Source organism: Cataglyphis hispanica, chromosome 16 (assembly GCF_021464435.1).
Source record: "Cataglyphis hispanica isolate Lineage 1 chromosome 16, ULB_Chis1_1.0, whole genome shotgun sequence".
NCBI lineage: Eukaryota > Metazoa > Arthropoda > Insecta > Hymenoptera > Formicidae > Cataglyphis > Cataglyphis hispanica.
This window is the reverse complement of record NC_065969.1, coordinates 5737510-5760181: the sequence shown is the minus strand read 5'-3', so window position 1 is coordinate 5760181 and position 22672 is coordinate 5737510. Positions and strand designations below refer to the sequence as shown.

Below are 22672 nucleotides of genomic sequence, written 5' to 3'. Positions count from 1 at the left end.
ATATTGAGAAAATTGTAAGAATAGCTTTATCGTGTGCGAACACAGATGTAGCGGATAGTTCTTGGCAAATGCTATCCTCAAGAAGAATGCAGAAAATGTCTCTCGCTTGCAATCTAAATGCCACAGTTCACCAAGAATTTTCTTGGTATGCTGTGCAATTCGATTGTATCTACAAATACAATGGCTGCGCTATATTCTGCGTTAAACGAAAGTCTGTGCTTCTTTATTTTACGATGCGCGTCGTATGATCGCAGTTGCGGGATGCGCTTTTGCAGGCATATGATTTAGGTCAGATCCATCATCGTTTAGTCTAACCACGAGTAACAGAATTTAAAAAAAAAAATGTATAATAATTGTTTCAAAAACTTAATAATTCTTTGAAATTGTAAGATATCAAAAAATATTATGGCAAATTAATTTTTATGTTTTTTGACATGCAAACTCTTGTTTTCCAAACATAGATTTCAGTAAATATTAATTGAAAATTTTTAATTATTACAGATTTTTTTTTAATTAAAAAAAAAATTAATTTTTCATTTTCGAGACTCGTGACTGAAAACGCTTGGTAATTTGTCTGATATTCCGAATATATAACGAATATAATGAGAAAGGAAATTATTCTAACAATTCTAACACTTTAAAGCTCAAATACAAACGACTATCATCAACGTGATTAAGGAGAAAGTCTTCTCGTTCGTTATTAAAATTTTTTCTTTTGAGTACAAGCCCGCGAGCACAGAGAAAGAAATCTTATATCAACGATTCTGATATTTCCGGCCTCGTATATCCTTTTGCTCATTACGACACTCTCAGAAATACGCGACTTCCTCTCAGCGTTCCGCGTTTCCTGCGCGCAGCTTTCTCTGACGTAAAGAACATCGTATCTCGGGCAGGATCGTAACTTTTATCATTTTTTCTGCTCACAGGCGAGAGAAAAATGATGAGCTCGATCGGCAGGGAGGTGGACCGAGGAGGTACAACGACGACGACGACAGGGCAGAGACAAAACCAGCAGCAGCGGATGCGTCCGGATTGCAGCGAACTGCTGCATAAAAGGGTGAGCGAACATGAGTTGTCTTTATTTATTATATTCGCCTTGGCGCGAGGCCCATTTGCGATTCGATTGGCATGGCAGAAAGCATGATGGATGGAGAGAGGAGATTCGCGCATTCCATATTCGCGGCATCGATCGTGCGACCGTCGTGCGCGAGAATTAACCGCGCCGTCGTCGCGGTGATCGGTCACCGCAAACGGCAAATTTATATAGCTGGAGAATGCGTTTCGTAAAAGTGTCGTATTGTTGTTTGGCGATAGCGCATTCGCCCATCGGCGTTCAATTCCGCAAGAAAATCCACGCAAGCAGGTTTTGCGAATCTGCGGACAGCATTCTCGCGCTACATTTCTCCTCCCCATTCTTGTTTCTCGAAAATACATTACGTATACGCATTACAATTGCGTTTTCGCGAAAATTTATCGTTTGCGCGATGCAAAGAGCTCGCGAATTTTCCTGATTTATATTATAATACAATGCCAAAATGCGCGTGTCCTGAATTGGTGGAATTGAATGGCGAATTCTTTCGCAGGTTGTTGCACGATCGATCGTTTTGCTGCTTTATCTATAATTGTCTCTTTTGTCTCTGTCACGCAAACATACACCCTGTCTGTTTTATTGACACGATATAGTCTGCATATCATCATCGCAGCATGTAAATTCCATTAGCTCAATTAATTAAAATGTTGCTTCGAGAGAGAGAGAGAGAGAGAGAGAGGCGGAGGAAAGGGGAAAAAGAGAGACAGTAACACTTTCGCACATTATATACACGAGCCATAGATACATACAATTCACCGTGAATGATATTGATAACACCGGATCGCGCACAATAAATGCGAAACAAATTTCCATTCAAATGCTTTGACTTTCCAAAGCGGAAAACTATGGCCGATGAGTATCTCATAATTTATGGATAAAACCATATTAAGCTATGCAGTATATTCGAGCGTGAATATATGATTATTATTTTATTATTATATGAGCATAGATTATATATATATAATTGTGAGATTGATAAAGCGTAAATACGATTTGGAAGCCGAGCAAAATTTTAATGAGGACCTCTTCATGTATTCTCGCGATCGCATCTAAATAGCGGTGAATCTAATCGAGCTATGCGATTGATACTTTACATGTGTACCTTTGACTTCTCAGTCGCTTCTTCAGTATGCAACACGTATAGCGTCGGACGATCGTAAAATTCTAAGCGCGGCTCGAAGAGTTTGCGCTACAAACAATCCTGTTAGACAGCATTCTTTAGAGACGATTTCATCGCAGATACTCTTTATCGCGGTCAAGTCTAACCGCGATAAAGAATCAGATTTTTCATCTCGTAAACGAAAATTTGGACGGAAACTGATTTTCTTAACACGAGTTAAGGAGAATTTATTTCGAACGCGCAGTATACGAGCAAGCAAGAAAGTAGCGTTCCAAGTGTCGTCGTCCTGGCGCCATTACATACAATGGACCGCGGTGAAGGGCGGCAAGAGGACCAGGATGAAGAAGGAGTGAACGAGAGAGAAAGAGAAAGAAGAAACGCAGACAACGATGGAGAGACGATGGAGAAAAAGAGAATCGAGAAACACAGGGTCCAGGGTCGATCCTGCATACGGTCAGCACCGGTCAGCAAGGGCACCGTGCCAAGAAGCTGCAAACCTTAAGCTTCATACACAATGGATCTCTCTTCATACACAATGGATGTAAATGAAACAATCTTGAACATTCAATTTATTTGCGCAAATCTTAATCTTCATCGACCATACCGCATTCTGACGGTCGTATTACTCTTAAAAATATTTGTCGCGAAACGTCTTCTTATCCACAATCCATCTTGAACCGCAAGTCATTCCCGCGTAAACCGACACCCTGCATCTTACGGACCCATCAACCGCGTAACATTTCCGCAGAATGTACATATACGAATGATATCCATTACCACGTAAATCTCGTGATTTCGTCATCCGATCATTTCATCAGCCGTTGTCTCGACGGATCGTAGAACGTCGATAGAGGGAAAGACTCGCGCGAATAAAAGCGTCACAACGAGCTGGAAAGAAGCGGGAGGAAGAAGAGAAGAAGCAGCAATAGCATCTCGGAACTTTTGTCGGCGAGCATACCCGCGTCTGGTCGAGGGGCCCTTCGGGGGCCAAAAGGTACAAAACGTCAAGCATCGGACGAAGCCGGCAAGGCGGCAATGCGCACACTATGCAGCCGACCGGTCGGTCGGTCGCTCGGCGAAGCCGATCGGACCCGGGCACGACGCCAGTCTGTCCAAGTCCTCCTCGCGCTTCTCCGCGACGCTCAACCCGCACCATCACGTTCGTCGCTTTGATGCGAGACGCAAGCTTGCGGTGGAAATTTCTTCATTTTCTTCACACAAACTGGAGCATCCCCTCTACCCTTTCGCTCTTCTGGCTATTCTGTGAGAGAGACGACGGGAGTTTCCATTAGTTCAGGTAAAACATTAAATGAAATGGAATGGAAGATTCGAGACGCGACAGGCGCTTGCTTGCGTGGGAGAGATGCGATTAAATAGCTGTTCGATATATTTACTTGAAATTGAAGAATTAAAAATATTAAAAATATTATATATAGATTTTTTTATTAAACTTGTAAATTTTCTTGATTTCTTGATTTCTTGTGTGAATATTTTTGATGTGAAACAAATTCTTTTGTGTCGACATCATAAAGGGAGATATCCACAAAGTTATATTTATGACTTGATACATTCTAATATTTTTAAAAATATGAAAAATCAAAATCTATTGGTATTAATATAAAATGAATGAATGCGCCTGATTCGTATATATTAAAAATTCGCTGGCTTTTTGCAAAATTTTGCAAATCTCTATATTTCCTATTAAACGAAAAATTGTTCTTCTCAAGCAAGCGTGCCTTTCCTTCTCGTGATGCGATTGTCGTTGATGTATTTTAGTGCGAGGTGAAAAGAAATACCGGATTCGCTGAGCGATCGTTTCTCGCAAGAGAATGCTTCCGACCTCGCAGGAATCTTGCGAATACAGATCAAGATTATACGACCTCGAAGATAGCAAAGATTGACGGAGATTCCAATAGGAATGCGAAAAACGGGCGAGTTACTCTGTGGAATCTGTTCGTTAAAGTAAGGAAAGCGTATTTTCGTTTGTGCGAAGAAAACTATCGATCGATGCTTCGATTGCTTCGGATTTCATTCGTGCACCATTCACCGAATGAAATTTGCCGTTTCCTTCGCCGCAATGTTACGTGCAGCGAGCCTCGGCGTGACCTGTATCTGTTCGCGCTCGTCTGTATTGGTATGTCGATGAGAATTTTTACTTCCTCTCGTCCTCCGCTAAGAGAGTCTCGTATTATTAGAAAATTGGAAAGTAATAGAAAATTACGCGCCACGCACGCCCCAATTTTCCAAGACCTTTAAGAATCATACGCAAAGGAATTGGCACACGAGAAATATAATCAGTTTGATCAATTTGACTCGAAGTTTCAAAATCAAACGTATCTACAGTCGTCCGAATCTTATTTTTGAACCAAAAATATAAGAGGAAGAATTATCGTAAAAATAATTATCTTTTAATTTAGATTTTTGCGCATTATGACATTTCCATGTTAAATGACATTTTAAACCGAAAAAAAAAAGAAAAATATTTTTGTACGAGATATTCTCTCGCGCGATCTGAATATCTTCGGGTCTTTTATAAATGACTAGCGAAATAATGTCGGGATATGAATAACATTGTTTAAATACTGGTGAATATTCGAACGAATGAGCAATATAGTTATTTGTAAATTAACAGCGCATATGTTACTTATTATTAATTTTATTTATTCATTATTCTATAATACTTATATAATACTCAAATGATAAACAAGTTATTTTGACGTTAATTATTATTTCGATAATGTTTATATATAGTTTATATATGTTTTATTTTATATCCCATCATGGTTTTCATGGCTTTCAGCCATATTACAGAAGATTGAGTACATTCCCCTCGCTTCATCTCTCAAGCCACAAATCCAACCGTAAGAGCCATTAAAACGTAGCGGTTTTGAAATACGATGAATGCAAAATTTAAACAGACGATTAAACGGTAATCTTCGCCCTGCGCTGTCACTGAGAAATTTTTTACAGTTTAAAATTTTGTATAGTGTACAGTCTCTCGCATAGGCAGAATTGGCATAAAACCACCAGCAGAAATTTCAATACATTACCTAATTTGAGCTGATGCGGCTCACCGCGAATTCTCTATTTTCCGCATTTATGCAGAATTTTTGTTCCACGCAAAAGCTAGTTTCCATAGTTTATATCAGTTTCAGCTCGCGAAATCGGACGCACGCGCGGTCGAATATCTGTATATCTCGTGCGCTCGTAATTTAATTCCTCTCTGTACTCCATTCTCGAGCAATAGGATTTAGTAGGTATTGCATTATAAATTATCGTAACAATATTGCTTAAGTTTAAAAAATACATCCATGGTAAAACGAAAGATATTGTGCATATTCTGAAAGATCTCACCGAATCAAATAATTTACAACACTAGCGAGCTATATAATATCTTATTGCCGTGAGTTTGTGTTGATGCAGCTGTTGTGGCGTTATACATATTAACTTGCGCCATTAATAATATTTTCTCCTCCCCCATGCCAATCAAATCTGCATGCTAGTATATTTCGTGAATAATAATCGCGATCAGAGTAATCTGTCAATCGTCTCTTTTTAGAGTTTTCTTTTCTTTCGATAATTAATTAACGCGTATATTTTCGCGTCTGGCGAAATTCCTCGAGAAATTCCCAATCACGGCATCAATATAATACAATTCCAATATGTCACAGCTCGATTACCTGCGTGATTGTTTGTGCGTGTGGCTAACAGACAATTGCATGCCTCGACAGAGTAACGTCAACAGTTCCCTGAGAGTGGACGTCGGCGGCAGGCAGGTGACACAGACTGGCGCGTCCGGGTTGGTGCGAGTCTCTGCCGGCGAGCTTCTCGGCAGGACCCACGAGGAACTGGTGCTGCTGCTAATCCAGTTGCGACGTCAGAACGCGACGGTCCTCAAGGCGATGGAGACGTGTCATATGGAGATCGAGGCGCAGGTCCGAAGAGAATTTTATACGCGCGATCTCGCACGACATTTTCACAGTAATTAGATTATCCATCCAGACGATGACGATGACAGGATGGTGAATCGTAGGTTCGTGTTTGGCCCGTCTGAGGACAATGAGGATACGTCGGTTCCTCGAGCTCGAGGAACGCTGGCATTTAAACGACCGCTTTAACGTTAGAGAAAGTGATGATTAGCTTTTGTGATGGACGACCGTGCAGTTTGACGAGATCTTTCAGGATGTGTTTGAATTAGATCGATGCAGATTACGAATTTACGTGACGATGAAACAGTATGAGCGATCGACGTCGTTTCTCTTGTCGTCGACGTAACGCAATATAATACTCGCGCGCGACTAACGGGGTTTAAGGAATTAATCGTATTTGATTACACACTTTACGGATTTCTCTCTTGCGATTTGTAAAGTCTGATTAATTTAAAAAAAAAAAGCGTGATATACTTGTTTTTATATTTAAATTGAGAAATTATAAATTTTATATGAATAAGTTATATAAAGAGAATACAAATTTAATATTGTAGTATCAGACTACTACATTTATTGTTAGTACGAGATATGGAACGTAAATAAATATACGCTGCAATCCCGTAACATGCGAGATTCGAGGAGAAAGTCGAGTCGAACTTGAGGTCGCCTTTCTACGCAACTATGTATCTGTTGCATTATTATTTGGCTTGCAATAAATGTCATGGAGCGACGAGTCGCTTAGCGAAAACATATACGTTAGTTGGCACGCGAGGAACGAAGAAGCTTTTAATGTAGTGCGGTAAACGTTTATTTTGTTTGCATTCGCAGGCTAGACTGGCTGAACTCGACACACCGAGGCGACTGGAGAATCTTCAAAAACTCGAGGAACTCAAGAGACACCTAATGGATCTCGAGAAGCAGGTGAGGCATGTTTATCGCATAAAATACGTATTTCATATTTCTGCAGAAATCTAGTTAGAATTATTTATGATATAGATGCGGAATAAAGGGCTCAGTAAGTTAGAGAAAAAACGATGTCAAAAATCAAACTTGTTTTTCACAAACTCGAAAAAGTTAATTTTGTTAAAGAGTCAAGAATTTTTAAAAATATAATTTAAATCATTAAATCATCGTTGTATCTCGATTCTAACGCTTCAGATTGGATTTTTTACATACATTTACGATATTTGACAATACAGAATAAAAATATTATCAATTATTCATTACTTTATTTGTTAATTCGATTTCAAATATAATTAATACTATTTGTCTAAGCATTAATATATTAAAACATATTTAATAAATATTTATTAATACATAAAAAATGCATTAATAATGCTTTGCTTTTTTAAACTAGTATGAGAAGAGCAAGCCTCTCGTGAATCTCGTGGATAATATGGTGAAATTGGGCTCCCTGTATAATCGTAACACTGCCAACGGGACCAGCAATGTTTCCGGTTCTCGCCACGATCTCATGCATGAAAATACGAGGGATCATCGCGACCGTCTGGAGTTTAATCAGAGAGTGCAAGAGCAACGATTGTTGGCCGAAGAGCGCAGAGATTGGGACAGATTAAGTCCCGATCATGGACAGTTACAGGTATGATTTAATTAACTTATGATTTAATTTAAATGTTACTCAAATGCCTTGATTTAATTTTTAATTTATGCAAATCTATGCTGACGAAAAAATTGGTTGCTTTATTTGGAGTTAAACAATTTTTATTTCTGCAGTATTAGAAATATTTTCTTTAAACTTGTAGTAGTTGAAAATATGTGATTTTATTATATAATCGAAATCTAAATAATTCTAATTAACATGTTCTACTTTTTAAACTTTAGACGTTTTAAATTATTTATGAAATATATTTGACATCTAGAATACATAACCGTCCAATATTTCATTCGTTTATTTCACTTTCTATTTTGTATTTTTTTCTGTTGCATTCTTGTCATTCTTGTAATACTCTGTGCTAAAAAACGCACTTATCATAAAGCGCATCACGTCTTCAATGAAAGCAATTCCTGATCTCCCTTGTGCTATAAACACTAAACGTATCCATGATAGGCAGATTGTAAAAAGTCGATTGGAAGAAAAGCGTACGTGCAATAATTAAGAAACGACCCAGACCACATAAGAGACAGAACTCGGATGACACTTACGACTTCTCGTAAATTCTACGAAGAGCTCCCTTTACCATGGGATATATTTTCTAGGCGTCTCGAGTCTCTACGGACAGTGTCCACTTAGTATCTTACATCTCGTTTTCTTTTATTATCGCCGGAGCCGAAAATTTTCGATATCTGCACATGATGTATTAAACTTGAACAAATATTTTAAACAATTTAATTAAAGTTTTTAAAATAAAAAAACATTAATATACTTTTATGCAATAAATTTACTACATAATTTTATTATATTATGATTTCTGTATTTTCTTCTTAATAATTATTTTATGTTTCTTCAAAGATAAATTTCATAACGGAAATTATATTAAAAAGATTTTCTATAAAATATTTTTAGATATATTTATTCAAGAAAACAATATCTAAAAATTTTTATATATTTTTTTTAAAATCATTAATATAATGAATTAATTTTGAAGAGATATAAATAATAAAAAAAGAAAATGCAAGAAAATGTGCTATTTTAATCAATTAAAATTATACTTTACTTTACCGCTGCTGAATATAATTGAAATTATACGAATTAAGATTATTGAAATATCAGCCTTTTTTAGTGGAAAGCTTAAGAGGAAGAGAATATATCTCATACGAAAGAGCCTCATTCATGGGCAAGAATACATATACCAAGAAGACAGAAGTTTACATTGTTCTAGGATTAACGATGGTGGATCTTTCTTTTCCCAAGATCCGGTTGAAACGCTACACCTAGCTTGTCCCTTGAACGAAACTTGAAGACTTCGCTAGTTCATTCGGTATCCTTTCTATGTTGCAGGCTAAAGTGCAGCAGCTTTACAAACTCGATCGATTGCTTCAAGAGGAATCTGGCACACTGCACAGTCTCCAACAGGACAAGGTTGGTATTAACATCTACATCACATTAATGATTATTCCGAGGTTTTGAAATTATTACGTCTAATTGATAGATATATAAAAGTGTTCTGAGTTTTTCTTTCCTCTTAAAAAATTTATTCTTGAGGACAATTCTATATCAAATATTTTAAAACGAAATCAGTTTCAATCATATTCTCCTTCTCATATTCTCAACATAAAATCTATTATTATATATATTATCTATTATTATATATATTATTATAATATCTACAATTTAGGAGAATCGATGTGTCATTATTCGCTTGAAATTGAAACAAATCATATATGTTTAGATATAATAAGTTGCGAGATAACATGAATTGTCCTACCACCAAAATATAAAAATCGTATTAGATGCATGACTAACTTAATATGATCGCAGGAAATACTCGAAAAGGCTTTGGGCGGGTTGCGGCACAAACTGCAAGGTAGCAGAAGTAATTTGGCCGAAGCCGAACGATACCGGAAACAGCAACTTTTGTTGGAGCGCGAGTTGAGCAGAGTACGGGTGTTGCTAGCTCACAATTCGAAGGTAGATAGTTTTGAAAACATATCTGACAACTCCTATGCGTTTCTCTCTGTTCTCTCAATTACAAATTATGCGTCAAATTTTATAATGCGGTTAATTGCTGCTTCTCATTTTTTATTTTTATACGATATTATGAAAAGCGTACTTTATCATCATCAATGTTTTTTGCTAATTTTTTTTATATTTTAGAAAAGGAGAGTTAATCTCATTAATAAAAATTTAATTAAAATGAATTATTTATGTGATATTTCTCTTTTTCTCGATTTTTTTGATGTGTTTTTATTAAGTTTGCTTTTTACTAGTTTTGACACTTTATAATATGAATTTGCAATATCGCGAAAATAATAGTATTTACATAACGAATATAGAGAACGCATAATTACGTTATTTCAATTAAATATTCAATTCATTGTTTCCAGGTAAAACCGGTATTCTTCCAGGTAATTTACATTATTTACAATACAATATTCATTTTCAGTTTCGATGTTCGCTGTTTATTTGCCATTCTCATCATGTAACGCGATCGCCTATCGTTTATCATTGCGCATTTTCATTCCGATAGCCTTGATAACGAATTTTATATGGTTTGCAGAAACTCGAGGAGACGGTAGCCGAAAATGCGAGGTTGGAGCAAGATTTAGTGGTATTGAGGCAAAAAGTGCAAGCGTCCAGAAGATACGCCGGTAATGTGGCAAGAGACACTTCGAGCACGACCGCACCTCTGGAAGCGGAATTACGACGAATGCAACAACTCGTCGGCGATCTACAGAGACAAAGGAAGGAACTGAGCATTCAAGTTCGCCAACTGACAGAGAAATCTCACAGTTTAGTGCAGCAAATTCGCCCGCAACCTTTACATGGTGGGTTTAAATGCAAAATGTAACTCGCGTTAAAATCATTAGAATTTTTTAAATTTAATAGTTATAAAATATAATTAGAATTAATCGTAAATTATTTTCATTAATATATATATATATATATATATATATATATATATATATATAAAGAATAGTTGTTGTATTTATTATCACTTATTAAATTTTAATATCAGAACATGTATTTTCTTAAAAATGCTTTGTTAATTTAATAATATGATTAAAACTGTACATTTTCTTTCAGCTTCCCAGGTACATCATCCGAAAAAACGTACGCAAAATTCTTGGTTAGAAACCGACTTAGATTCCGGAATAACCCTGGACCACGGTTTGGACTCGCCATCAAGTCCATCTTTATCCATCTCACCTCCGAATAAACAAAACGATAATTCTCATCAACGATACGGCTCTCCTACGCAATACAAGGATTTATCTCCGTTAAATCGCCCACAAAATCAACAATCTTTCTCACAACCCTCTCAAAATCACATATCGGCGCTTTCGCCGCAATTGCGCGAGCAGATTCAACAACATCAATTAAAGCAACAATTATTGAAAGATCAAATGCAAGGAAAAGGTAGCACGATCCAAGTGACGCCTTTATATGTTAATACAGATTCTAGAATAACAGGTATATATTCAGTGTATATTGAGTAATGTATAAATGTATAATATCATATAAATTAAAATAATGCCTTAGTTACGCCAAAATTAAAATTATATGCGTTACAATATATACATGCTTATAAATTATAAATAGCATAAGAAATGATTAGAGTTACAAGATAATTTTTTTATAACGTATGACATATTTACTTATTAATCTATTGTTTTTAACATAAGGTGATTATGTTGCCGATACGAGCAAGCACAATGGAATGTTGAATGGCACGAATTCCGCTCCGGAATATATTCCGCCGCCACCACCGCCGCCACCGCCTTTGAACGAGGAGACATTATTATCGAATGACAATTATAAACAAAATGAGGACAATAAATTTGCTGGTAAGCCATCTGTTTTATCACAGACGAAACTTTATTTTAATTTTTTTGTGAATCGAAAATTTTATTATTTCTGATTCGCAGGATTAATGCACAATCGCGAGAAACAAGAAATCAAGACAGTGCGTATAGTAAAACGCGAGTCGGAAAGACGACAAAGGGATCGCGGCGATAGAACCGGCAATATTGGTATTCCTTTGACAAACGGCCTTCAAGCACCGGGCGGCGCAAAGAGATTATGCGACGATGACTTGGGAGGTTCCCAAAAATTCGAAGTAAGTCGCTAATATAGACAAAAATATTTTCCTTTTTTATATAATTTGTCTAAAATATGTCTTACTTTATCTGTATTTATGCAAAATTACGAATTAAAATAAATAAAGCAATTTAACAAAAATACAAAAAAACATCAATTTTTCATTTGCTATGTATGTGCTAACATAAATCTTTTAACATTTAGAAAGCTCAACTGGGTAAAGTAGTAGAGGAATCACCATCGATCATTCACGCGCAAAGTACGGTTCAACTATCTGAGCTAGATGATGTTCAGTTCCAAAGAAGCATGTCTCTACCGCGTGGTTTCGGCGGGCAAAAACAGCACTCTGGGATACATTACGGACCAGTAGTACCTCCACCACGCAGCGATAGCATGCATGCTCTGAAGAGCATGATGGCGCGACGACATAAAATTAGGGTAAGTCCCAGATAGCAATGTCAGAAAACGTTTGACGCAATAGAGTTCCAACTCATCCTGTAAAGCTAAATTTGGTTCCCTACACTTAATATTATTTGTTTTTACGGATATGATTTTAATTTATCTCGCCGCTGTCCATTCATTTTTGTTAATCTTTGTTTAGTATTTTATATTTTTTTTTTTTTTGACGTTCAATCGCAGTTTGAAAATCACGACGGCAGTTCAGATAGCACTTTGTCACCGTACACGGATAGCCCTACGTCCAGTTCTTATATTCCGATGAGTTCGCCCAATTATTCCACCGCATCGTCATATAGTCCGAGCCAGAATCAAAATTATCCGCCGCAAACAGCGATGGTCACCACGCAGCCTCATTATCACAACCATCCGTTCGGATCATCGTATAGGCAATACGATAAAACCATGACTCCTGTGGATACTGTGAGCTCCGAATTAACATCGCCGACTAATATTGGCATGCACGACGCGCGACTGGTCGCTGTCGCAACGGCGACGAATGCAAAACAATTCGAATCACCACAATTGTCGCCGGTCTTCAAAAGCGAGGCTGCCAAACAGATTATTAAAGAAATGACCGAGAAGAAAGTAGAAGGACCGAGAAGACGACAAATACCGCGGGAGAAGAGACGGCATTATACTGTGTCTAGTAGTAAACCGGTGCTTGACTTAGAGGATACTTTCTCAAAGATGGTACTTTTTGTTTAAATTAATTTCTGTTCTTTCTTTCTCATTTCCCTGTCTTCGTCTACCTGTATTTCGCTATACCTACCTGTTATTGATTCTCGATTCATTCATTTCGTCATATCATGCTAATAACAGCTTTGAAAATTGTGGATTTGCTTGTAACGAGAATCTCTGATAATTTTCAGGGCATGGGCAGAGCTAGAGATGATTTGGATATGGAAAGAGCGCTCAGACCCAGAATAAACGCCCCTGATGTGGTGCGTTCGACGCTAAGTCACAAAGAATTAAAGTATAACGAGAGTACTATAGATCAGCTATTAGGCACGCCCAATAAAATTATTATCCCCGAGCGATATATTCCCGAACAGGTATAAACATTAATATTTTTAAACTGAGCATATATAAAAAAAATTATTGTAATCAAACTTTGTTTTTAACATAACAATCAAAAGTCCAAAAAATTATTCTTGGAAATTTCTAATATTTATTTGTAAACTTGCTAATTTCTTTCAAAATCCAATATGTATATATTAAATAAAAGTAAAAATTATTTGAATCACATTTTGTTTTTAATATAACAATTAGAAAAATTAAAAAGATATTGATAGAAATTTACAATCTTTGTTTGGCAGGTTTAAATTAAATAAATTTAATTTTTCAAACATATATATATATATATATACATATTGTTAATCTTTTAGACACCAGAGCTAACAGCGGAAGAACAGGAGCAGCGCTTAAAAAAGGCAGAAGCGATCAGGAAAATGCTTTCGGAAACAACTGTTACTGCACCGGAAGGAGGTGGTATGTAATATTTTTCTTATAATTATCTTATAATTATCTTATAAACATCTTTAGTGTTTTTTAACATTGAAAATCTTTATAAAATATATCTTTATAATTTTTATATTTCATGTATGGTTTTAGATGATGATTCTAATGTCGAAAAATCAGATACATTGAAACGTAAAGTGGTGGAAGAAAAGCGACAGAGAGAACACATTCTTCAACTTAATCAGATATTGGCGAAGCAAGTGATGGAGAAAAGTAAAATGGTAGCAGGTAAATTAATAACATAACATAATTTCCGCATGATTTTAATCGTAGAGCTATGGCAGCATGTTTGTTTCATTTAGCTTTCAAAAAATAATGGAGTGTCTTTTTTATTTTATTCAATCAATGCAATCAATGCAAAGTTTTTATATTTTTTATATCACATATTGCTTACAGAATTATTAAACTTTTCAATGTTCATTCGATGATCCGAACAATTTACACTATATTATTTCAGTAACATATTTTTCTCAAAGATGCGGACGCGCATGTTTTATTTAAGTTACATCGTTTTACGATATTTTAATATTTTACGTTTTACAATATTTTGGCTTTTGTTCAATACAATGAATATACAGGGTGAGTCCAAATATTCCGGCCAGACTTTAAAATTTTATAAGAAATTTAACTCTGAACAAAAAGTTTCCTAAACATAGATCGAAAAATGTTTCCTTGAAAAGTTAGCGAAAAATCTTTGAAATCACGGTTATTTTATACATTTTTACAAATATCAGGAAAAATATGCGTTTTTTAACAAAAAGTAGCGAAACAAAAGTTGTGGCGCTAGCTTATCAGAAACTTTTTGTTTAGAATTAAATTTCCTATAAAATCTCAAAGTTGACCGTTTGGGTCATGCCATACCCACCCTGTATAATTTTATCTTAGGAGTGTTGTTTGGATTGTTTTGTGCTTGTGTATAGGTAACCAGGCACACTGACTGACATGCTTACTACATCCCTCTCTATAGGACACGCACGACATATTATCATTTTCAGGTTTGTTTATCACATTTTTCATTTTTGTTCAGCTTTTTTCTTCTATTTTTTTTTTTTTTTTTTAATCAAGCTATACAAATCAGTCGCAATTTTACATTTCTGTCATATACATTTATTAAAATAAAGCTGTGTATTGCACAAATTCGAATAATTCGTAGGAATAATAAAAATGGTAAGAAAAAAAAAAGTAAATAAAATAGCAAAACGTAGATTTACTTTTAATAAAATTTTAAGGATAAACTACTTTCACTACTGATTTTGTGATTAATCCATTCTATCTTTCATTGACAGTAAAAGCTCTAGCAACGCTTCCTCTGAAAACTGAATCGAGCTTAGATGATGAGGATCTCTCGCCTGTGACTCCTTTACCACTTTACCAGCAAAGAGAAAATTATTACACGTAAGCATCATTCAAGAGCACAAGCAACATTACTGCCAATATGATGAAGAAAGAGAAAAGAGAGAAACGCGAAGGAACCTCTTTTGAGGATTTAATTAAGAAGCATGCAAAGTTGATATATTATACAGGAAAAAGTGCTTTTTATTTGCATTGAGTGCAATTGTACATAATCATCGACTAAATAAAACGATAATAAATAGCTGTCATATTTGTTAATGATAAGGATTCGAAATAAAACAATTATATATGAAGAAATGTTAATTTAAGCGCAGGCGGCGATTCTCTGCGTAATCGATAGAATTGTCGGTATGTTATCAGACTGAATATCTCTCATAATTCTCTTAAATAAACTTATCAGCGTTGCGATTTATTATCATTTTTTATCGATACTGACATTCAGCATTAAATAAGTATTACTTGTGGATGACAAATTTTAACCGCGTGACGAATTATCGGACAATTATATCCGTCTTTGGAAAACTTTTTATCGCGTCTGTTCGCAATGGAAAGTTCTTTTTCGAAAGTTTTCAAATCGATGCGTATTTATAAGTAAACAAGACTATTCTCGATAGAGAGAATCTGATTTGGATACTATTATTCGTATTTCTCATTTTACATATGTACAATCATTTTCACGATTTTCACGAACTTTTATATTAACACAAGCAAGCGACGAAATTGCGTACCGCCACCAAAGTCTGAACGAAGTTAGTAATTTTAGATTTATAATGGCGCGCGACAAAGGCTCTTTATTTTAGTAACGATTTCGATTCGTGCATGCAAATCGGAAAGAGGAGAAACAATTATACGAATAATTACTAAAATGATAAAAGCGCTAAAATATCGAGCCTTTCCTTAGATTTTATTCACCGAACTCAATGACGAAAAAACTACGGCGCCGATCGCGAAAATTACCATGTAATTAGATTGTGTAATTAGATTATAACGAACGCATGATATACATACGCTTTTAAAGCGCCCGTTGTATACATATATATATATACGATTTTTCACGGGCTACATTTTCATTGTAGCATGGCATATTAATGTTCAGAGCAGTCGTAACAGTCGTAACGAGTGCCAAATTCCTCTTATAATGGCGAGCAACAACAAGCGATTAAACAATCGTCAATTAAAAAATCGTGTCACGATATCAACTAAGCAAAATATTGCAAGCCGATAGAGGATGCGATATACAGCGTTTATTATAAAAATAAAATTCACGAAAAGAAACAATCGCACACAATTATATGTAATACTTTGGCATCATCGTTAATACTTTATTGATATTATTATCCTTAATTCGTATTTCATCGATATTTCAAGTCGAACTGGATTCTTTGGGCCTACACCTCATAGATTATCTCGTGGATTAGCAAATGCAATTATTTGATGCAAAATATAAAAGTATAGAGATGGTAACGATTTTTCAAAAATTTTTACAGCTAATTTAAATTTCGAATTTTAATAAACTTTCAAAGGCATAAAAAAGCAGAAATTTATACATTTTTAATATATTCTCTTGAATATATATATTCCGTTTTCGAAAAAAAAAAGAAAAAAAAAATTATTTTTCAATTAACCGCGCGACAAAAAAAATTCGAAATCAGCAGCCGGAAAAAAAATGAAGAAATCAATGCTGCGTCATTTCATAGAAATAATAGAGAATGATTGAGACTGACCGAATGTCTATGGGATATCCTATCCGATGCTGTAGAGATGATTCTCGATTTTCTTTGCCGCCTTCGAGCATCTTGCAATTTGGCGCGCGCGAACCACACCACAGAATTCTTATTGTTAGCACATGTTTTTATATAACGATATGTATTTCTACACGCGCGATCACGTGCTGTCGCTATATAACACTTAGTTTCGACACTAACGCGCATCTATTGTACATAATCGTGCACAATATAACGTTATATATTCCCGATAAAACTGGAAAAATACACTCTCTCTTTTGAAGACGCGACGCACTTTGCAAAAGTCCACGAAGTCGACTTCGCATGCGCGCAAGATGGCGACGATTATCGATGGTGTTGCCTTCTTGCGATATCGAAGCATCGCGCGCGCATTTTGATTTCGAAAGATTTTCCGCTCCGTAAAGTCCAACAAACGATATGTTTTTATCGCGTGAGATATTCGAATATTATATATATATGATCATAAGCGATTGATACTATTGAAGAAACATTGTGCGAAAATTAATCACGAGAAAAAGAACTGTTATTGTTATAATGATAAAATAAAAATAATACAGCAAAAATCGATGAAGCCAGTTTTTCCACATAGTATACAATATTTAAAATAATTATATAAATATTTTATAAATATTTATCAAATATAGATTGGATAGCACTTTGAATCCTGCTAGCGCATGATTTTCGGTATAACGATAGTATATCTAGCGCTTTTCCATCGCATTTTGTGTGAGTTTGTATATATGTCCCGCCCCCTTCTATTCCCTATTCCCATTACAATTCTCCTTCGGCCTCCTCCTCCTTTCATCCATCTAAAAATATGAGAATTTAGAAACGCGAGCATTAATCAATCATTTTGGATAGCAATCGTAATCCTCATATTGTAAATAACTTGATTAATGGCATTAATCAAACGAGAAATTATGTAAATTTATAATTAACGCGTTATTTGTATATATCGCCGAAAAGTCTTGTTTGATAATTGATTTCTTTTTTATTTTTTACATCACTAATCATTAAAAAAATTTGTTTGGCTTCGGTATGAAGAAAAGAAAGAATTGCTATGACTAAATAAGATGACACTAAATTTGGAGAAACATTTTCTCCTCATTGAAATTTTTAAATTCTAATATTAATTCTTTTCCACATAATATCGATTTCTAAAGAAATTAAAGCTCTATTTTTTCTTTATCATTAAAAATAGATGATAAATTTCTCCAAGTTAATATTTTGTGATATCAATTATCAAAATGTTTTATATTATTATAAGTCTTGTAATAATGAAAATACTTTAGTTAATAGTTTTATTAATAAAAAGATATGATACACAAATATTTTGCTAAGATATGATAATTTTAATAAATCTTTGTTTTTTTGTCGCTCTCTCTCTCTCTCTTTCTCTCTTTTTGCTACTAAAACATTTATTATTTTAATTCTCTTCTTAAATTAAAAATTTATTTTATAAGTTACAACTTTATGATATATTTAAATATATTCTAATTTAATTTTTATGCTATTTTTGATATATATACATGTTTTTCTTCTCATATGTTTAGCATGCTTTTTATACATTTATGTATTAAAAGAGATCAAAGAGGTCAAAGAAATTGGAGATTTGAGGTCATAAAGATAGATCAGACGATCAGACGATCAGGCAGTCAGGCACAGGCACGCGCGCGCGCGACGTTGCTGGACGTGAAAAATGGCGCATATAATAAGATCCAAGATTATGCTCTTGTCGATGAAATATACTAATCGTGTCGCGCCGCGTATTTTCGTACCCTTAAAATATCAACGATTATGTTTCCACACCAGCAGGATTCTCGATGGTATGATATTTATTCAGAAACAATGACTTTTTTCTTGTAATGTCAATCTCGATTTGAAGGTTATCTCTCAAAAAATATAAAATTAATTGAAAGAATTTGTGAGAAATAAAGCTTTCTCGTTCACGATGAAAATGCAAGAAAAAAGAAGAATGCAAAAAATACATTTGCGATATAATATTTAATAAAATAAATCTCTTGTAGTGCTTGATAGAAACAAATTTCTCCATACTCTTGATTATGCAATCAGTGCTTTAATTTATGCATATTATTGTTAAAAATATCTGTTTCCACGTTTTCATAATAACGTGTTGATAAAATTATTTTTTTTTTAGTAAAAGGAAAAGAACTATTAATGCCTTCTTTATCACCTACTATGGAAACTGGTACTATAATAAAGTGGTTTAAAAAGGAAGGCGATAGTATTAACCCTGGCGATGCTATTGCGGATATTCAAACTGACAAAGCTATTGTCACAATGGAATTTGATGACGAAGGTGTATTAGCTAAAATAATTGTAAGTCAAATCATCAAATATAGTAACGAATATAGAAAGAAATGGCAAACAAAATTACATGAAACATATTAATTAGGTACCTGAAGGAACAAAGGATATCAAAGTAGGAACTCTGATAGCTCTTACTGTTGAGGCTGGCGAAGATTGGAAAACAGTGGAAATGCCAGACAAGTCAGAGGAAACTTCTCCAAAAACAGCAGCAGCAACTCCTGTTCAAACAAATCCAGCTGTTACAAAAGATGAAGCACCACCACCTGGCCAGTATGATCCTTTAAAGAGCATATTATTTTAATCTGCTTTAAAAAATAATATTCAGTCATGCTTATATTTTTATATGCTTGAAAGTCTTGGTCAAAATTGTAGCATTAAATTGCTATTGAAATTATTCATCTGTTATTTTTAGACAAAACATTCCTATGCCTGCTCTTTCACCGACCATGACAACAGGGACAATTGTAAAATGGCTCAAGAAAGAAGGTGATGAAATACAACCGGGCGATGCATTAGCAGACATACAAACAGATAAAGCCATCATGACTTTCGAATTAGAGGAAGAAGGTGTACTTGCAAAAATTCTTGTACGTGTATATTGAACTTTTTTATATTATATAAATATGATTTTGTATAGAATTTTTCACAGTATTTCTTAAACTATGTTTATTGCTGTTTATTAGATTCCAGAAGGATCCGAGGTAAAAATAGGACAATTGATAGCTGTTACAGTTGAGAAAGGAATGGATTGGAAACAGGCTGTTATCCCAACATCGACTAAACCAGATGCATCTGTGACACCAAGTTCTGCTCAACCAACAACACCAATCGATACAAAACCATCATCAAGTGAGCAGTATGTATATTGTGATTTCTTCATTATTTTATATAGATAAATTAAGCCTATTTATTTTTCTCTATCATTTTCAAATTTATAAACATAAAAAAACCTATTTTGATGTATATTCTAATTACTTAATATATATTACATAGAGTATATGGTTTGGCAGTAAAAAGATTGCTAGAAGAATACGATCTGAATTCTGATTTAATCAAAGGTACTGGACGTACCAATCGTTTATTGAAAAGCGACGTTCTTTTATATATTGAGACGCACAACATTAAGAAAGTTATACCTAAATCCGGTAAATATGATGCCATATTAGAGCTTAGATGCTATCTTTTTTTGAGGTAGATCTGCTTTTATTTTATATATATTTTTTTTTGCAGCACCACCTCCAAAGACTGATAAAGCACGTTCTCCTAGTCCAGCAGAAACGCCTATTTCCCCTGATCAACCATCTTCGTACAAAGATATCGAAGTATCCAACATTCGCGCCGTTATTGCTAAACGACTTAGCGAATCAAAAGTATGGTTTTACAAACATTTTTAATAAAATTCAATTACTTCATATTTAATTTAATTGAAACGACTTTTCTTTTTCAGAGAACTATACCGCATTCTTACGCGGTTATAGACATAACTATCGACAAATTGCTTGAGCTCCGTGGAAAACTGAAAACGGAGGACATAAATGTATCAATTAATGATTTTGTTACTAAGGCTGTCGCTCACGCGCTTGTTGAATGTCCCGATATAAATACACTGTATCAAAATGAACAAGTTAGTACGATTAATTCGTTTAACATTATATATAATTGTGTAAAGATATGTAATTCAATTATATAATAACAATTGATTATTGTCAGATTGTTCGAGTTCCAAAAGTAGATGTATGTGTAGCGGTCGCAACATCAACGGGTCTTATTACGCCAATAGTATTCGACACTGCTACAAAGGGTTTAACAGATATCTCTAAAAATATCCGTGAATTAGCCGAAAAAGCGAGAGATGGAAAGCTTAAACCACACGAATTTCAGGGAGGAACATTCACGTAAGCTTTAATAAAAAATACACAAAAGGAAGAATCATAAAAAGTACAGGCAGTTTTTATATTAATAATATATAAATTCTATTTTGCAGAATTTCAAATTTGGGAATGTTCGGTATCAAGGAATTTTCAGCCATTATAAATCCTCCACAAACTGCTATTCTTGCTATAGGGTCTGGATATGAAGAATTAGGTAATTTTTTTTACGAAAAATATTTTTTGCAGCTTTTTTTCTCATAAAAATGATTATTTAACTAATTTACATTTACATTTATTAAATATTTTATATTAATGACATTTTTGTAACATTTTGCAGACTCTTCGTTAGCAAAGATAACAAAAATGACAGCACAACTATCTTATGATAGACGAGCAATTGATGAAGATCAAGCAGCTAACTTTTTGGCTGTTGTAAAAGCAATGTTGGAAGATCCAACCTTTCTAATAGCTGGAAAGACACAAGCATTGAGGTATAAACGTGATACATATTAATTATTTTAAACAAAACAATTAAAAGTGTTTTATTGCAAAAACAGCTTATTCTCTTGCTTGTAACGAGGGAATTAAATATCATTGTTTTTATGTAACAATTAGTTACTGCCGCTTTTTAAAATGAAATAGAAATGTAAATAAAAAGGAAAAACTCAATATTAATTTATTATTGTATAATGTATATAATTGTTGGCTGTTTTTGAAATAAACATAAGAAAAAATAGTCAATATCAGTTATATTTTCTGGATATATTATTAAATATAAAAAACTTGATTTATATGAAAACATATAGGGAATAATATTATTTATTGCTGTTATCAAACTTTACTCAAGAATATAATTTATACATTTATACTGCCAAAGAAAAATATTTAGGACAGTTAATATTTTATATATAAACATTTTTAATGTTTATTAATCATATTAGTAGTAAAAATAAATTAAAAGTTAAATTAAATATTAAGTTCTCTTATAGGATTGTCAAAACATTCATTATTTTACAGTCCAACAATAGTTAAATTACTTGAGTTGAATTACTAACATCAAAAAATTTGAATGATAGAAAATAAGAATATTTATTTTTTATCTTCTATATATAGATCTTTGTAAATAATTAGAGCATTATGTAAAAATTCTGTCTTTTGTAAATATCTACAAATTATTAGCTCTATGAGATATAATATGTGAAAACCATATAAATATGTACACAATACATTTTTTCTCAATCAGTGTCATAAAATGTAAATGTCTTTATCATATAATTGCATTATAAACGTTTAAAAAGTTTATATCCAAAAATTCTTAAAAAATTTATTAGGTAAAACACATGTATGATATTTTCATTAATGATTCATTTATTAATTACACATGTGTATATATATATATATATATATATATATATATATATATATATATATATATATATAATTAAACGACACATTTGTATATTTAATGTAATAAATCTGACGATTTAAAAAAAATTATATTCGGATAGTTTAAAGAGATATATATATATGAATAAAA

The 22672-nt window shown here is 33.8% G+C and overlaps 2 protein-coding genes across 10 annotated transcripts in view; both read left to right on the top strand.

Annotated features, from left to right (window-relative positions):
• Positions 1-17496, top strand: part of LOC126855359 (uncharacterized) — a 119303-nt gene extending 101807 nt beyond the window's left edge. For 5 of the 9 annotated variants that reach the window (XM_050602944.1, XM_050602943.1, XM_050602938.1 and 2 more), the window contains 17 exons: positions 927-1057; positions 5942-6145; positions 6968-7060; positions 7497-7739; positions 9099-9179; positions 9579-9728; positions 10145-10165; positions 10318-10585; positions 10845-11231; positions 11444-11605; positions 11687-11877; positions 12063-12296; positions 12498-13007; positions 13187-13369; positions 13703-13805; positions 13929-14063; positions 15122-17496. In XM_050602944.1, the coding sequence (XP_050458901.1) occupies positions 927-1057; positions 5942-6145; positions 6968-7060; positions 7497-7739; positions 9099-9179; positions 9579-9728; positions 10145-10165; positions 10318-10585; positions 10845-11231; positions 11444-11605; positions 11687-11877; positions 12063-12296; positions 12498-13007; positions 13187-13369; positions 13703-13805; positions 13929-14063; positions 15122-15234 (3209 nt within the window). In that variant the 3' untranslated portion in view covers positions 15235-17496. Of the gene's footprint in view, positions 1-926; positions 1058-5941; positions 6146-6967; positions 7061-7496; positions 7740-9098; positions 9180-9578; positions 9729-10144; positions 10166-10317; positions 10586-10844; positions 11232-11443; positions 11606-11686; positions 11878-12062; positions 12297-12497; positions 13008-13186; positions 13370-13702; positions 13806-13928; positions 14064-14755; positions 14831-15121 lie in introns of all 9 variants that reach the window. The other 4 variants (XR_007688226.1, XM_050602945.1, XM_050602941.1 and 1 more) reach the window with 4 other exon arrangements.
• Positions 17497-18564: 1068 nt separating this feature from the next.
• Positions 18565-22399, top strand: LOC126855362 (pyruvate dehydrogenase protein X component, mitochondrial-like). Its single transcript, XM_050602955.1, has 11 exons — positions 18565-18759; positions 19092-19273; positions 19350-19534; positions 19677-19851; positions 19948-20120; positions 20258-20409; positions 20495-20634; positions 20712-20888; positions 20975-21159; positions 21249-21349; positions 21473-22399. The coding sequence occupies exons 1-11, from the start codon at positions 18633-18635 to the stop codon at positions 21646-21648; spliced, it is 1773 nt and encodes a 590-aa protein (XP_050458912.1). The 5' UTR covers positions 18565-18632; the 3' UTR covers positions 21649-22399.
• Positions 22400-22672: the final 273 nt, after the last annotated feature.

Bases quoted from the DNA above. Each gene is read 5' to 3' on its own strand.
- LOC126855362 (XM_050602955.1), top strand. From the start codon at position 18,633: ATGGCGCATATAATAAGATCCAAGATTATGCTCTTGTCGATGAAATAT. The intron at 19,535-19,676 runs GTATGATCCTTT...TGTTATTTTTAG, and splicing joins GAAGCACCACCACCTGGCCA to ACAAAACATTCCTATGCCTG. The intron at 19,852-19,947 runs GTACGTGTATAT...GCTGTTTATTAG, and splicing joins GTGTACTTGCAAAAATTCTT to ATTCCAGAAGGATCCGAGGT.